At 40.8% G+C, this 15,835-nt stretch overlaps 1 protein-coding gene across 1 annotated transcript in view; it reads left to right on the top strand.

Annotated features, from left to right (window-relative positions):
- HSF4 (heat shock transcription factor 4) overlaps positions 1-15,835 on the top strand; it is a 105,503-nt gene that overhangs the window by 34,644 nt on the left and 55,024 nt on the right. The window contains exons 2-3 of the mRNA XM_089692844.1: positions 1,252-1,360; positions 2,769-2,896. Coding sequence (XP_089548970.1) covers positions 1,252-1,360; positions 2,769-2,896 — 237 coding nt within the window. The remainder of the gene's footprint in view (positions 1-1,251; positions 1,361-2,768; positions 2,897-15,835) is intronic.

The following is a 15,835-nucleotide window of genomic DNA, read 5'->3' as shown; positions in this document are numbered from 1 at the left end:
CTGGTTTTATTTTTTTTTGTCTTAAATATTCTTTATTGAAAACTTTTCATAAAACTTACATACATTTCATATTGAACATTTACTTATTATGGTTATATCATAACATAATAATGTGCTACTCTCTTCATCTAAAAAATTCCATAGGATCTTTTTAAACTTTCTTTCGGACATTCTCCTTTCTTTCCCTTCTCCTCTGGGCTACTACCTAATCTCTTCCCAATCCTCAACAGTTAATCCTCCTCGATTTACCCATGGTTTCCATATTCTCTGAAATTTCTTTGCACATTCTCGTTTATTATATACCAATCTTTCTTTCCTTACTGTTTCTTCCACCGTCCTCACCCAGTCCTGATATGAGGGTGGCACCACTGCAAGCCACCTCTGCGCAATCAATTTGCACGCCTAAAATTAGCACCGAATTATTACCTCCTGTACCTCCTTCACTACCTTATCCTCATCCACATATCCCAATATACATAACATTGGATCTAGACTACAAGATACCCCATTTGCCGATTTTATAGTACCAAGAACCTCAACCCAACACCTATGTAACTTTGGGCTTCTCCATACCATGTGGATGAGGTCTCCGTTTGGATCTCCACATCTTGGGCATCTAGTATCCTGTTTCCGCCCAAACAAAAACAATTTCTGAGGGGTACAGTATACCCTGCGATACAGAAAAAGATGGGACATTATCTGTGAGGGGGGAAAAAGATACCATCGGTCCTGATTCCAGTATACATCTCCACTGTTCCTCTGTGATGATTTCCTATATCCTTCTCCCACTTGTTCTTACATGGAAGTGCTCTCTTCCCATCTATTGCCACCTCACATATACTGCTGGTTCGATTTTTAACTTCATCTTCCATGCATGCCTCTTCATGAGTACAGGTGGTTGCAGTACAAATCAGTTATCTGCATGTTTGTGGTTGCATAAAGTTTTCCTGGCTCATTATATGACTGAATAATCACAGATGTAGTTGGATGCCCACTATTCACACAGTAATTAGCATATGCAAGAGAGCTGTTAAAAAATTCAGTGCACATTAATATGCAGTTCTGGTCCCTCAAAGAGGAGTACAATGTCTATCTACACTGTATATGAAAACCCTCTTCGCACGAACAGAGCCTGTTCTTCACATGCCAATGTTCATCTTACTAGTAGACTTTACTACTCTTTTATTCTATTCAGTTTCAAATTATTTCCTTCCTGGAACCATTAAATGTCTTCCAAATTCTCTCTTCCAGAATGGCACCAGTTTCCATGTTTTTGACCAAGGCAGGTTTGCAAAGGAAGTTCTACCCAAGTACTTCAAGCACAACAACATGGCAAGCTTTGTGAGGCAGCTGAATATGTGTAAGTATAGAACAGAATGGAAATTGTGATTTGCATGCAGTGTCTGTATTCTGGGAGGAAAGGAATTTTCATTGGAGGGAAAGCTTTAGTGTCTGGTTTCTCAACCAGGGTTCCATGAAACACTAGGGCAGTGGTGGCGAACCGGTCGCTGCGGCACATGGAGCCCTCTATGTTGGCACGCTAGCCAAGTCGCCCCAGCAACCAAGCATCAGATAACAGCGCACATAGGGGCCATGCATGCTCAGAAAGGAGTAGTGGTGCCAGGCGATGACGTTATTAGCCACGGCTCGTCTGAGCTTGCATGCCCAAGGAAATTATATATATTTGCTTGGACTGGCTGTGATTTTAGTAGAAGCCCCCACAAGGTCAGAAATGCACTCAGATGCCTTTTTCAGAGCAGGCCAAAAGCTGGTGGTCAGTGAAACATTGCCCCTCTGTGCAGGTGGCCAGTGGCACTTTACCCCCTTGTGCTGGTGGTCAATGGCACTTTTCCCCCTCTGTGATGGTCGTCAGTGGCACTTTTCCCCTCTGTGCTGGTGGTCAGTGGCACTTTGCGATAAATAGGTGAGTTTTTGGTTGCAATTTGGACACTTGGTCTCTAAAAGGTTCGCCATCACTGCCCTAGGGTTTTTTCCAGGAGGTGCTAGGGGTTTCTTGAGCAATGCACACTTTCTGCCTTTCAGATAAGTTGCTACTGCCACCATTGATCTTTTTAGCTCTTTAATGGGGCAGTTCTTCCCATTGACCACAAGTTTAAGCAGCATTCTTCCCACTGACCATCACGCTAAGGTATCATGATTTGTAGATATAGTAATTTTTAGCAGGTGTTCCCTTGGACTAAAAGTTATTTTACAGGTTCCTCTGTGTTGGAAAGGTTGGGAAAGGCTGCTATACAGTATATATGCCAAAGGACAGACTGAAAGTGTAGTAGTCTTGCTGCCATGCATATGCCAGTCATTGTTTAAGAGTAGGTTCTTAGATTAATTAATCTCCCCTGTAGGGAAACACTAGTGCATACACTGTGAGAAAAAATCTCTGTATAGAGACCCCTGTGGTCAATATGTATGAATAGTTAAAATGAAGTGGCAGGGTTGGAGACCCTATCTATTGTTGCAATAAATGTATGTTTTAATCCTTTTTTGTAACCTAAAGAAAAGTGAGCATTAAAGAGACCAGACTGTGTATTATTAGCATGCACATTTTTCCTTGATAGAACTTGAAGGTTTCCTTAGCTTTTTGTTACAACACAAAGGAAATGTCATCATTATGTCTCCCATGATCTGGTCATCAGACATTGGTTTCTGAATAACTAGAATGTTGGGAACTTTTTAATTCAGTAAATAAGTAAATTCACCAAAAACATAAACAGTTACATTTTAGGACTGTAGTTTTGCTTTGCTTTTTGTAGATGGCTTCAGAAAGGTGGTGAACATCGAGCAAGGTGGACTAGTAAAGCCAGAAAGAGATGACACGGAATTTCAGCATCTCTACTTCTTGCAAGGGCATGAACATTTATTGGAGCACATCAAGAGAAAGGTAAGACAAACAATGATATGTGGGAGTAAACTCTAATTTTGGGGCCTCATAAATTAATTAAGGCCCCTTTTGCTCAATACACCCTTACCAGACACATGGCACACTATGTTTTGCATTTGTGGTCAAAGACATTTTGCATTTGTGGCCTTTTATGCTTCTTTTCCTTGGTGACCAGTGGTAGATGCCTTCTATGCTTCCCATAAAAAAACTCCCTCTACATTATTGTTCGACAATAAAGTGGAGCCTTCTCTACAGTGGTGTTTCGTGGTGGTGGATGCAGTTTTCAGGCACCGTAAGGATGACTGACCTGCTGGAGAATACTTGGGTCTTGGATCTAGACAGCCATGAGGTTGATATGCAATTCCTATTCAGCATTCACATGTGCAAAAAAAGAAGGTAACAGCTGGCACTTGCCATGCAATTAAAAAAAACTTGATTTATTGTAGCCTAGAAGGAGCAATACTGTAACAACGCATTTCAACCTCTTAGGTACTAGCTCATGTTACAAAGATAAAATCATAGCAAAATTATTATATATTTGTCCGCCTATGCAACAATTGCCCTCTACCAAGAGCGTTATCATATGTTCAACCAATGGTCTACTGTACACCTGTTATTTGAAGAGTAACTCCACTTTTGTTGAGAAAAAAAATTCCCCTCTGGGTGATCTATGTACAATTGAAAGATTTTAACAAACTTTGTTGTCGATTCCTACTTTTTGTCATTGTGAAGAAATAGATGTTTGTCTGTGGCAAGGTGCAAAGTGAATGTGAATGGGAGTGACTTTATAGTTATGATGACAGCTGCTGCACTAGGGTTACAGTGAGAAAAGTGACAGGGTTTGAATCCCTTTAGATGTGATTTTCCTGTGGGAGTATTTTTGTTGCAGGGCATGGCCAAAATCTCATTTGTATTTTAGTGCAGACTTCTGGGAAAATCAGTAAGCCAATCGCACAAACAGGTAACAACATTTCTGGGGGGCATTCCATACACCATCTGTGTACAGAACGTCTCTAGGTTGCCATTTTGCATTGCATTGTACATAAAAGTACAATGCTGCAGATTGAAAAGTAAAGGTAACTTATAATAACATTCAATTTCAATATGACTTGTATAGCAATTATTCACTATATGTTATTTTTTTAATTGCTATTTTTTCCCATGAAAGTGTAGTTAAACTCCGGAACTTGTTACCGCAAAATACAAAATAATACAGAATAGCTGCAGCACTCGTAATCTTTATTAAGCTTTGGTTTGCACTGCTGCAACACAGAAAGTCGCATGACAAGTCAAAACACATTCATTTTGATGGGTGCCATTTTAATTGCTGCAACTCAAGTTGACAAAAAAATAGTTCCTGCACTACTTTTCTGCATCTTCCTTGTGACATAAGTGCCAATGACTGCAATGTTAAAAGTCACACAAGTCACAAGGAAGTAATTTCTTTGTCTTATCTTTGTGACTTTGGCTGTGACTTCAGAGGGTTTTGTAAGTTCAATAATATTTGTCATACTCTGCATTGTTAAGATGTTTTGTCAAAGTCGCAAAACATCAAAGTTGCATAAAAGTCGGATTGAAGTCACCTCAAGTCACAAGTAAGTTGCAATGCAAAGTCACACTGGAAGTTGCAGCAGTGTGAATTGAGCTTAATCCATCAGGAATAACAAATATTCAATGTTTCAAAATTTCAAGAATAACAACAATACAGGCAACAATTTTGGGTCTAATCATTTGACCCTTCCTCTAGCCTGTTGGCTGCTACTCAGCATCTTGTGCTCATTAACTCAAATCTGTATTCAGTGGAACTGACACTGCCTTGCTGGAATTAAATCTTAAATTATTGGTCTTGCATTATTCATCTGTCACAGAGGAGATTTGGAAGACCAATCTCCACATTAACATTCTGACATCAAATATGACACCAATTGCATCCATATTCACAATACACCACAGTGTATAACAAAATCAAATCACAAAAAATAATCATCAAAATAAATATAGTTCGAAATCTGCATTTGGTCCCATGGTTGTAAGGTGTTCAAATCATGTATCCATTTCACTAATACCAATTCTCAGTCTCCAACTCTCCTTAAAAGAAAAGTTTGGAAATTAAAAAAAAGCAAACGTACAAACTCACCTAGGTGGATGCAGAATTGATCTTATGCTGCATCTGTCTCCCACCAACTCTAAGACTAAGAACTGAGCAATCAAAAACCACTGATCACTCAGTTGTCAGTCTTCAATAAGCAGAGAGCGGTGACCGTCAGTCACCAGCTCCCTGTTGTGCCCCTCCAGCGCTCAATGGTGTGCCAGGCTGTCAAGGGGGCGAGGGCGGCTTGCTCAGGCTGTCAACAGCTTGCTAAGAGACTGAGCTAGACTTTAGCGAACTGTCAGCCAAAAAATGGGCCACAGCAGTGCAGAACTAAGTGCACTCCTGTGATCCACAAGAGAAGTTGGGCCAAAAGAAAATTGGTCTTACTTCTTCTTTAATGCAGGTCTATGATTGATGGAGATATACTTTTACTGTGAGACCATATGACCATTTTCAATAAAATGTCTAACCGCTGGTTTTTCAGTTCATTAATCACATATTCATTTCTTGCAATGTTTCTAAGTTTCTGTGTCATCTTCCTCACATAGGAGAGACTGCACTGACACTAAATAATATATATTATATACATTTACTGACATGTTAAATAGTGCCTAAGGGTATTCTATATCCCTTTTGGGGATGGTAAAACTCTCCCCTCTCATCATGGCTGTATACTGCATACAATTTAAACCCAGAAATAAAAACTTCTGTAGCGAATGCATTGGCAATGATTGGAGGGTACAAACTGATTTTATATTGTGCAACCCCTGCTAAACTAATGTATAGGTCTCTGCTATATTCAGATAAGTAATTAAAGTAGAATTATAGGCAACATTTTTTTTTATTTTGGATAGAGCAAGGGAAGGTTATAACCCCTGTCAGATTTTTTTTGCCATCTGTGTCCCGTTTCGGAGATTTCCCTTTACTTCCTGTGCCATTGCCAAACAGGAGGTGAGAGGAAATCCTTGCAAATTAAGGGAATTCCTTGGGGAACCTAGGTCACCAAAACTAGTGTCCCCATTGAAAGATTTTCCCCGCTATTACTTTTCTGGGGACAACTCAAAATTTGGGATTTTCTTTTACTTTCACTTTTCATGACAATGGTACAAATAGTTAGGGTGGAATCTCCATAACTGAGATAACTAACACAGACAGCAATACAAACTGACAGGTGTTCTAGTCCCTCTCCAGTCTGTCCAACATTTTAAAAAAGTTTTGCCTTTAGTTACAGTATACCTTAAGGTGAGGGACAAATGTGATTTTTTTTCTCGTTTTAATATTTCATTTGGATAAACCTATTTAGAAAGCTTCCTTTTTGTCTCCTCAAAGCTTTCCACCCTCGCCTTTGGTTCACTCACTATTCTAATAACTCACTTATAATGGGCCCTAGGGATTGATTTAAAGACATTAGGTGGATGGTGACTTGTGTAATGCAAAAGTTTGTTCCTATCCAATGGTATGGTATATCTTCCATTTTGTAATTTACCATTGTCAATCTCAATTAACATGTCCAGAAACAGAATCTGTTGTTCACTAGGTTGCATATTAAATTTTACATTTTCTATCATCACATTTAGCTTGCTATGGAATTGGTCCAGAGATGAAGTGGCTCACACATCAAATGGCAAACACACCGCCTATGAAGCAACCCCACAATGCAATATTTCGGAAAAAAATGATGAGGATAAATAAATGTCTCCTCCACCCATGTCATAAAAGCATTTACATAAGGGGGAGCGGCATGTGAACCCATCGCTGCTCTTCAAACTTGAAACGTCCCAGGTGACGAAAATCGTTCCTTCTGGAATAAAACAATCCCTAATATTCCACAAAAAGTGATCAGTATCTTTCAAATATAAATCTGTCTCACTAATTAGAGAGCCATTATTTTTAATGAAGTAACACCTTGTTACTCCCATGATATGTGTACTCCCCAAGGTACATAAGAATCCCAATTGCCCACCAGGCAAAACAATAGTTGCAAAAATAGATTTTATTTTGTCCTGCAAAATTTTATGACAGAATAATAAACCCTCTTATTGGTGGGACATGCTCATATTTCAAAGATACTGGTCACTTTTGTGGAAGATTAGAGATTGTTCTATCCCAGAAAAAACGATTTTGGTCACCTGGGATATTTCAAGTTTATATATGTGTACTGATCATGAATTAGGGATTAAGGCATCTAAGGTGCTGTTGGTTGTTGAGATATACATAGGTACAAATACAATTTATTTTGGATCCTTTAAGGATCACTTTGGAAAACATGTATTTTTATTTAAATGGGATTACTATTGGTTAGAATGCAGCTTCCCTGATGCAAATGCATTTATAACATGGGTGGAAGAGAAATTGATTTATTTATGTTTATTTATCCACGTCATTTGTTTTAGAAATATTGCCTACTGTGGGGTAGCTTCATAGACATCATGTTTGCTGCTTGGTGTGGGGATATGTTGCCTCTGGAGCAATTCCATAGCAAGCTATCCGCAATTGTGACATCCCCCATAGGCTTACTATGGCCTATCCATTGTCAGTGCTTCCTCCTCTTCCCTGCTTCATCCATTGTCAGTGCTTCCTCTGCTAGCTGACAGAGGGGAGATGATCAGGTGATCGGACCAGAGCAGCCTGAGAATAGCTAAGTATACCTACCTGTTACAAAAGGTGTAAGAAGGGGGGTGGAGCAGTTTAAGTACCGGGAACTTTCACCCCCTGCCCAGACCAATTTAAAGCTTTCAGTGCTGTCACAATTTGAAAGGTAAATTCAATTTTTATTTTTTAAACAGATTGAGCTTTCATTTGGTGCTATTTAACCACCACTGGGTTTTTTTTATTCTTTGCTATATAGATGAAAAAATACTGAAAATTAAAAAAAAAATAAAACAAGTTTTCTTTCTTCTTAAATTTAGGCCAAAATGTATTCTGCTGAATTTCTTTGGTAAAAAATAACCCTAATCAGTGCATATTAGGTTGTAGAGTCCACAAACCATGGTATATATGGGGGGTGTTCAAGTCAAACTGAGACTTTTGGGTTTATATAATAAAAGAACAAATTTCAAGGAGTGGATACTGCATTTATTTTTTTTTACATACTCTCCTGCTACATTTATACACTTAACCCAGTGTTTAACTAATGCCTGGAAAGCTTCGGCATAGAAAGATTTGTCAGTACACCTGAACCATCCTAGGACAGCCAGCTTCACTTCGTCATCATTGTGTTCACCGTTCCCACTGAAAGATTTATCTCTTTGTGCAGTTTCATGACAGTTTATTTTTCGATTATCCTGGATCAGGCGTTCCACAAGCTGAATAATCACAGGAATGACTGTGGAAACCACTGACAGACGTATGGCCATCTTTGCAACATTTACAGCATTCAAATCAAATATCTTACTGTGGCTGAGCGTTGCATCACCATACTGTGCTTGGAGTCTTCTGTAGATATCCGCGGCTTTTACGCCTGTGTGTATATATATACAGTGGGGATCGAAAGTTTGGGCACCCCAGCTAAAAATTTGTATTAATGTGCATAAAGAAGCCAAGGAAAGATGGAAAAATCTCCAAAAGGCATCAAATTACAGATTAGACATTCTTATAATACGTCAACAAAAGTTAGATTTTATTTCCATCATTTACACTTTCAAAATAACAGAAAACAAAAAAATGGCGTCTACAAAAGTTTGGGCACCCTGCAGAATTTATAGCATGCACTGCCCCCTTTGCCAAGCTGAGACCTGCCAGTGTCATGGATTGTTCTCAATCATCGTCTGGGAAGACCAGGTGATGTCAATCTCAAAGGTTTTAAATGCCCAGACTCATCTGACCTTGCCCCAACAATCAGCACCATGGGTTCTTCTAAGCAGTTGTCTAGAAAACTGAAACTGAAAATAGTTGACACTCACAAAGCTGGAGAAGGCTATAAGAAGATAGCAAAGCGTTTTCAGATGTCAATATCCTCTGTTCGGAATGTAATTAAGAAATGGCAGTCATCAGGAACAGTGGAAGTTAAAGCAACATCTGGAAGACCAAGAAAAATATCAGGCAGAACAGCTCGCAGGATTGTGAGAAAAACAATTCAAAACCCACGTTTGACTGCACGATCCCTCCAGAAAGATCTGGCAGACATTGGAGTTGTGGTACACTATTCCACTATAAAGAGATACTTGTACAAATATGGTCTTCATGGAAGAGTCATCAGAAGAAAACCTCTTCTACGTCCTCACCACAAAAATCATCGTTTGAACTTTGCAAATGAACATATAGACAAGCCTGATGCATTTTGGAAACAAGTTCTGTGGACCGATGAGGTTAAAATTGAACTTTTTGGTCGGAATGAGCAAAGGTACGTTTGGAGAAGAAGGGGCACAGAATTTAATGAAAAGAACCTCTGTCCAACTGTTAAGCATGGGGTTGGATCAATCATGCTTTGGGGTTGTGTTGGAGCCATTGGCACAGGGAACATCTCACGAGTAGAAGGAAAAAAAAATGGATTCAATAAAATTTCAGCAAATTTTGGATGGTAACTTGATGCCATCTGTGAAAAAGCTGAAGTTAAAGAGAGGATGGCTTCTACAAATGGATAATGATCCTAAACACACCTCGAAATCCACGGGGGATTACATCAAGAAGCGTAAACTGAAGGTTTTGCCATGGCCTTCACAATCTCCTGACCTCAACATAATTGAAAATCTATGGATAGACCTTAAAAGAGCAGTGCGTGACAGACAGCCCCGAAATCTCAAAGAACTGGAAGACTTTTGTAAGGAAGAATGGGCAAAGATACCTCAAACAAGAATTGAAAGACTCTTGGCTGGCTACAAAAAGCGTTTACAAGCTGTGATACTTGCCAAAGGGGGCAGTACAAGATATTAACTCTGCAGGGTGCCCAAACTTTTGCAGACGCCATTTTTTTGTTTTCTGTTATTTTGAAAGTGTAAATGATGGAAATAAAATCTAACTTTTGTTGACGTATTATAAGAATGTTTAATCTGTAATTTGATGCCTTTTGGAGATTTTTCCATCTTTCCTTGGCTTCTTTATGCACATTAATACAAATTTTTAGCTGGTGTACCCAAACGTTCGATCCCCACTGTATATATATATATATATATATATATATATATATATATATGCACACAGACACACTATATAGCCAAAAGTATTAGGACACCCCTCCATATCATTGGATTCAGGTGTTCCAATAACCTCCATAGCCACAGGTGTATAAAATAAAACACCTAGACATGCAGACTGCTTCTACAAACATTTGTGAAAGATAGTGATGGGCCAAACACCCCGCTGTTCAGTTCACAATCAAACATTTGAGCAGTTTGACCATGAACTTCGAACAGAGGGGACAATTTATTAAGTAGTATTTTACCGCATCTGAGTATGCGGTAAGATACCGCACAGCTACTAAAAACATTCTTTATTGTTTCAGCTATCAGCGGGGTTCCCCACTGGCAGCTGAATGTAAAAAGAATTGCTGGGATTGCTCGGCAATTACATTAAAAAAAAAAAAAACGTGTGGGATCCCCCCTCCCCATCCATACCAAGCCCTTCGGGTGTGGTATGGATTTTGAGGGGAATCCCCACACCAAATTTTTTTTAAAAATGGCGTGGGGGTCCCTCCCAAAATCCATACCAGACCCTTATCTGAGCATGCAGCCCAGCAGGACAGGAAAGGGGAGGACGAACGAGCGCCCAAGGTAAACAAATTTAATAAGCCAAATATTGCACTTACAGCAATTAAAATTTCAATAAGCCTTTAAAACATAGCATTTAGTGAGTCAGATGCTGCATGGTGCTCTCACCACCTCCGGATACGCCACAAGAGATCCGTAACCAGAAGTGACGTGACGGCGTTCTGTCCGGCATATCCTGAGGTGGTGAGAGCACCATGCAGCATCTGACTCACTAAATGCTATGTTTTAAAGGCTTATTGAGATTTTAATTGCTGTAAGTGCAATATTTGGCTTATTAAAGTTGTTTACCTTGAGTAATACACAATTGGAGCAAATTTTTTCTCTTTCTATGTAACTATGGAGAAGAGTATTTATTATGATCCTGGCAGCCATTTATATTATGGGTGATTCTTGGAGGAACCTCTTGGTCTCAACAATTAGATATCTATGTGATAAGGCTGATTAAAGGCTATGTTCTGGTGAGTGCACACCTGAGAGGGGGTGTATGACGGGCACAGCACGTGGTTCAATGCTATATATTTTTTTCACTTGGAATCACATTTAAAGAGGACTCACATTGTGGAAGATTTTTGGACTTTGTGCACAAGTAGCTGGTCTCGCCTAGGGCGCAAAATAGTCTAGCACTGGCCCTGCTTGCAGATAGTGTAGTAGAGAGGAGTTGTAGTGGAGAGGCTCCACACCCATGAACTGGCTACCAGTCCCTAATCTGTCCCTCTTCATCTGGAACCTAGCCCAATACTAGGCAAACTCTCCCTCAACAGCAGGTTCCTATCCCTATCCTGCCCACCTACAAAATGCAAGCCAACTGTAGGGAGTCAGTGCATTTATAAGCACTGCCTTCACTAAAGATGGCTGCAGGGTCAATTAAACTGATGACTAGCTACAAAGGCCAAGAAGGAAAGTAAGTTCCTCCTGTCCTTCACTCTCCCTGTATGGTGGTGCTGTCAGCACCACCTGTGAAGGGAGGCCAAATTGCCTCTGCCTACACTCAGCCTTCCCCTGCAAGATGGATTCACTTCCATACACTAATGTATTTGGAGTAGGCTTTTTTCTGGAAACATACCGGTGACCTAACTACGGTGTAGTAACAAATCAGAAGTCTAGTTCATTTTTCTGTACAAGTGAAAACTGGTTGCATTAGATAAGTGCACATCACTACTCAATGCTCATTTGGAAATAGGTATAAAATGTAATTTCTTATAAAAAAAGTTATTATCAGCAATTACTAAGTATACATTATATTGCCAAAAGTATTTGGACACCCCTCCAAATCATTGGATTCAGGTGCTCCAATCACCTCCATGGTCACAGGTGTATAAAATCAAGCCCCTAGGCATGCAGACTGCTTCTACAAACATTTGTGAAAGAATGGGCCGCTCCCAGGAGCTCAGCGAATTCAAGCGTAATGCTGCAATAGGTTGCCACCTGTGTAATAAGTCCATCCGTTAAATTTTTTTGATGCTAAATATTCCACGGTTAACTGTTAGTGGTATTATAACAGAGTGGAAGCAACTGGGAACAACAGCAACTCAGCCATGAAGTGGTAGACCACGTAAAATGACAGAGCGGGGTCAGCGCATGCTGAAGTGCACCTTGCACAGAAGTCGGCAACTGTCTGCAGACTCAATAGCTAAAGACCTTCAAACTTTGTGTGGCCTTCAGATTAGCACAACAGTGTGTAGAGAGCTTTATGGAATGGGTTTCCATGGCTGAGCAGCTGCATCCAAGCCTTATATCACCAAGTGCAATGCAAAGTGTTGGATGCAGTGGTGTAAAGCACGCCGCCACTAGACTCTAGAGCAGTGGAGACATGTTCTCTGGAGTGACCAATCACTCTTCTCTGTCTGGCAATCTGATAGACGTGTCTGGGTTTGGCGGTTGCCAGGAGAACAGTACTTGCCTGACTGCATTGTGCCAAGTGTAAAGTTTGGTTGAGGGGATTATGGTGTTGTGTTTCAGGGGTTGGGCTTGGGCCCTTATTTCCAGTGAAGGGAACTCTTAAGGCGTCAACATACCAAAACATTTTGGACAATTTCATGCTCCCAACTTTGTGGGAAGAGTTTGGGGATGGCCCCTTCCTGTTCCAACATGACTGCGCACCAGTGCACAAAGCAAGGTCCATAAAGACATGGATGAGCAAATTTGGGGTGGAGGAACTTGACTGGCCCCCACAGAGTCCTGACCTCAACCCGATAGAACACCTTTGGGACGACTTAGAGTGGAGCCTTCTCGTGCCTGACCTCACAAATGCGCTTCTGGAAGAATGGTCAAACATTCCCATAGACACACTCCTAAACCTTGTGGACAGCCTTCCCAGAAGAGTTGAAGCTGTTATAGCTGCAAAGGGCGGGCCATCGCAGTATTGAACCCTATGGACTAAGACTGGGATGCCATTAAAGTTAATGTGTGTGTAAAAAACGTTTGGCAATATAGTGTACTAAACCTGACATTACCCATTTCATTGTATTTCAGGTGTGCACAACAGGGATAGCACAACAGTATTGTGTACATGAAGAAAAGTATGTTGTTATCTTCGTGGGTCATTGTGCAGAATAATGTGGGGGAGAATTATGCAACGCAGGTTTTTTCTATGCTGTGTGTCTATTGTAGTGAACAGATAGATTTTGCTGAACAGAGCACTTTAAAGCAGTGATTTTATTTTGCCGCTTGTGATTCATTGTAGATAACAAAGAAGTGCACATGGTGTTGTACTGGACCTCGTAAAGAGAATATCTGTGTGAAAATTATCACATTTAATTGGAATGTGTTATCCTGGGTAGGGTTGATCTTAGGTATTTCTCTTTGTAAAGTTGACTTTCTTAAAGCGTTTTTCCACTTTTTCAGCAAATTGGGATAACACTTACTATATATTTGTTACATGTCCCTATTCACATACCATGACTTAAGAAATATTTAAAAATTGCAGTTTTTTTGGATAATCTATTCTGGAACCTCCATCAAGGAAAATCCTAGGTAGTTCTCTTTGTATATGAAGGGGCTGGGCAGCTGTGTTTGCCATAAACCCTGTCTGTACTGTGTAGGCAGACCTGCATTGTCAGTTGCAAGTAGATCTGAACGCTGTCCTAACAAAGCCTTAAAGGTGGTCTTCTTACATTGTATGTTAACCACATTGCCCTCCAGAGGATTTACCCCTCTTCCTGACCAGGCCATTTTTTGCATTACGGCGCTGCGTTACTTTAACTGACAATTGCGCGGTCATGCAACGCTGCACCCAAATGAAATGTATGTCCTTTTTTCCAATGAATTGAGCTTTCTTTTGGTGGTATTTGATCTCCTGTGCATTTTTTATTTTTCGCACTATAAGCAAAAAAAGACCTACAATTTTGAGAAAAAAAACTATTTTTGACTTTTTGCTAATAAACATGTCCAGTAAAAAAACATTTAAAAAATAAAATTTTGTCATAAATTTAGGCCAAAATGTATTCTGCAACATGTCTTTGCTAGAAAAAAATCCCAATAAGTGTAAATTAATTGGTTTACTTGAAAGTTATAGCGTTTACACATGGCGGTATAGATACTGAGATTTTTTTTCTACTAGTAATGGCGGCGATCAGCGACTTGTAGCGGGACTGCGGCGGGCATTCTGACTTATACACACTGGGGGGAGACTACCTTGGTTTTACTGGCACCATCAGTGACACCAATACAGTGATCAGTGCTAAAAAACAGCACTAATGTACTAATGGCACTAGGCAGGAAGGGGTTAATGTGGGGGTCGATCAAAGGGTTAACTATGTGCTGGGAGTGTTTTACTAGGGGCGTGGTGTGTGTGCTTTAATGTAAGCACACTGATCGGGATGGCTGTGCTGTGCACAGTCATCCTGAGCAGTGTGCTCGAGCTGACAGGGAGGAAGACTATTTGTAAACAAAACAGTCTTCCTCCCCAATCACTGTGCAGCGGCGGGTAATTACCGGCCGGGACCCGGTGATTGACATCCGCAGCCATAAATGGTGGAGTGGATAGGGCGTGCTTGCGCTTGCCCCCTACCCGGAAATACAAAATCACTTATATATACGTGATTTTGCACACAGGTGCCGTCCTGTACCAGTATATCTGCTATAAGGCGGTCCTTAAGCGGCTAATGAGGACAGACTCAGTCTAACATTGTTACAAAAACCTTTCAGTCAGCCATGACACCTCCTCCTGAGAAACGTCTGAAAGGTAAGAAATATCTTTTTTTAAAAATTGGATATGCTGTGTGAATAGGAACACATAACAAAGATGTAGAGGGGTTTTCTAAAATTAGTCTGCAAGTGCGGAAATACACTTTAAGGTGTATGAATGAGATACAGTGCAATGCATTTAATTTTGAATGGCACTTAATGTACATCCCCAATGCACCCCAAAGGTTCTGCGTTATTGCACACCAAACTTCACTGAAAACAATGTGAAATTGCCTATGTTTAGGTGTACTAGCAACCCATTGAAATTCAATTGTGCTGCTTAATCTATAACACCTGTTAACACGCAATGTAATGTGTGACAACATGCATACCCCGATGCATCTCAAATATGTAAGCTCAGACCTCAAAGTGGTTCTAAAAGCTCAACGTTGTTTACCTGAATGCATTCTTTACATTCAGTGAAAAAACCTTCTGTACAACAAAATCCCCCCTCCCCCGCCCTTTACTCACCTGAGCCCAATCCTGATCCAGCGCTGTGCATGAGAGCAGCGGCTCACCTTGACAGTTCGGGTTTTGATTGATGTGTCTGGGATTCTGTCTGCCTGAGACCTGGACGCATTATTCAGAACAGATTGTGTCGGGACCATTGGCAGGGGCATGCTAACCTGTGACAAGTCTCCTCTGCATTTCGCCGCTCCCGCCGGCAGCCCATGAGCTCTGTTTACATACCCAGGAGGAGGAGGGACCCGTGGGCTCTGTTTACACACACAGGAGGAGGGGGGAGGAGGGACCTGTGGGCTCTGTTTACACACACAGGAGGAAGGGGGAGGAGGGACCCATGGGCTCTGTTTACATACCCAAGAGGAGGAGGGACCCGTGGGCTCTGTTTACACACACAGGAGGAGGGGAGAGGAGGGACCCATGGGCTCTGTTTACATACCCAGGAGGAGGGGGAGGAGGGACCCATGGGCTCTGTTTACATACCAGGAGGAGCTT

The sequence above is a fragment of the Staurois parvus genome, unplaced genomic scaffold (genome assembly GCF_062004578.1).
Source record: "Staurois parvus isolate SC_StPar_1 unplaced genomic scaffold, SC_StPar_1.0 ptg000607l, whole genome shotgun sequence".
Classification (NCBI taxonomy): Eukaryota; Metazoa; Chordata; class Amphibia; order Anura; family Ranidae; genus Staurois; species Staurois parvus.
The sequence above is the reverse complement of the archived record's forward strand: the minus strand, read 5'-3'. Positions and strand labels throughout refer to the sequence as shown.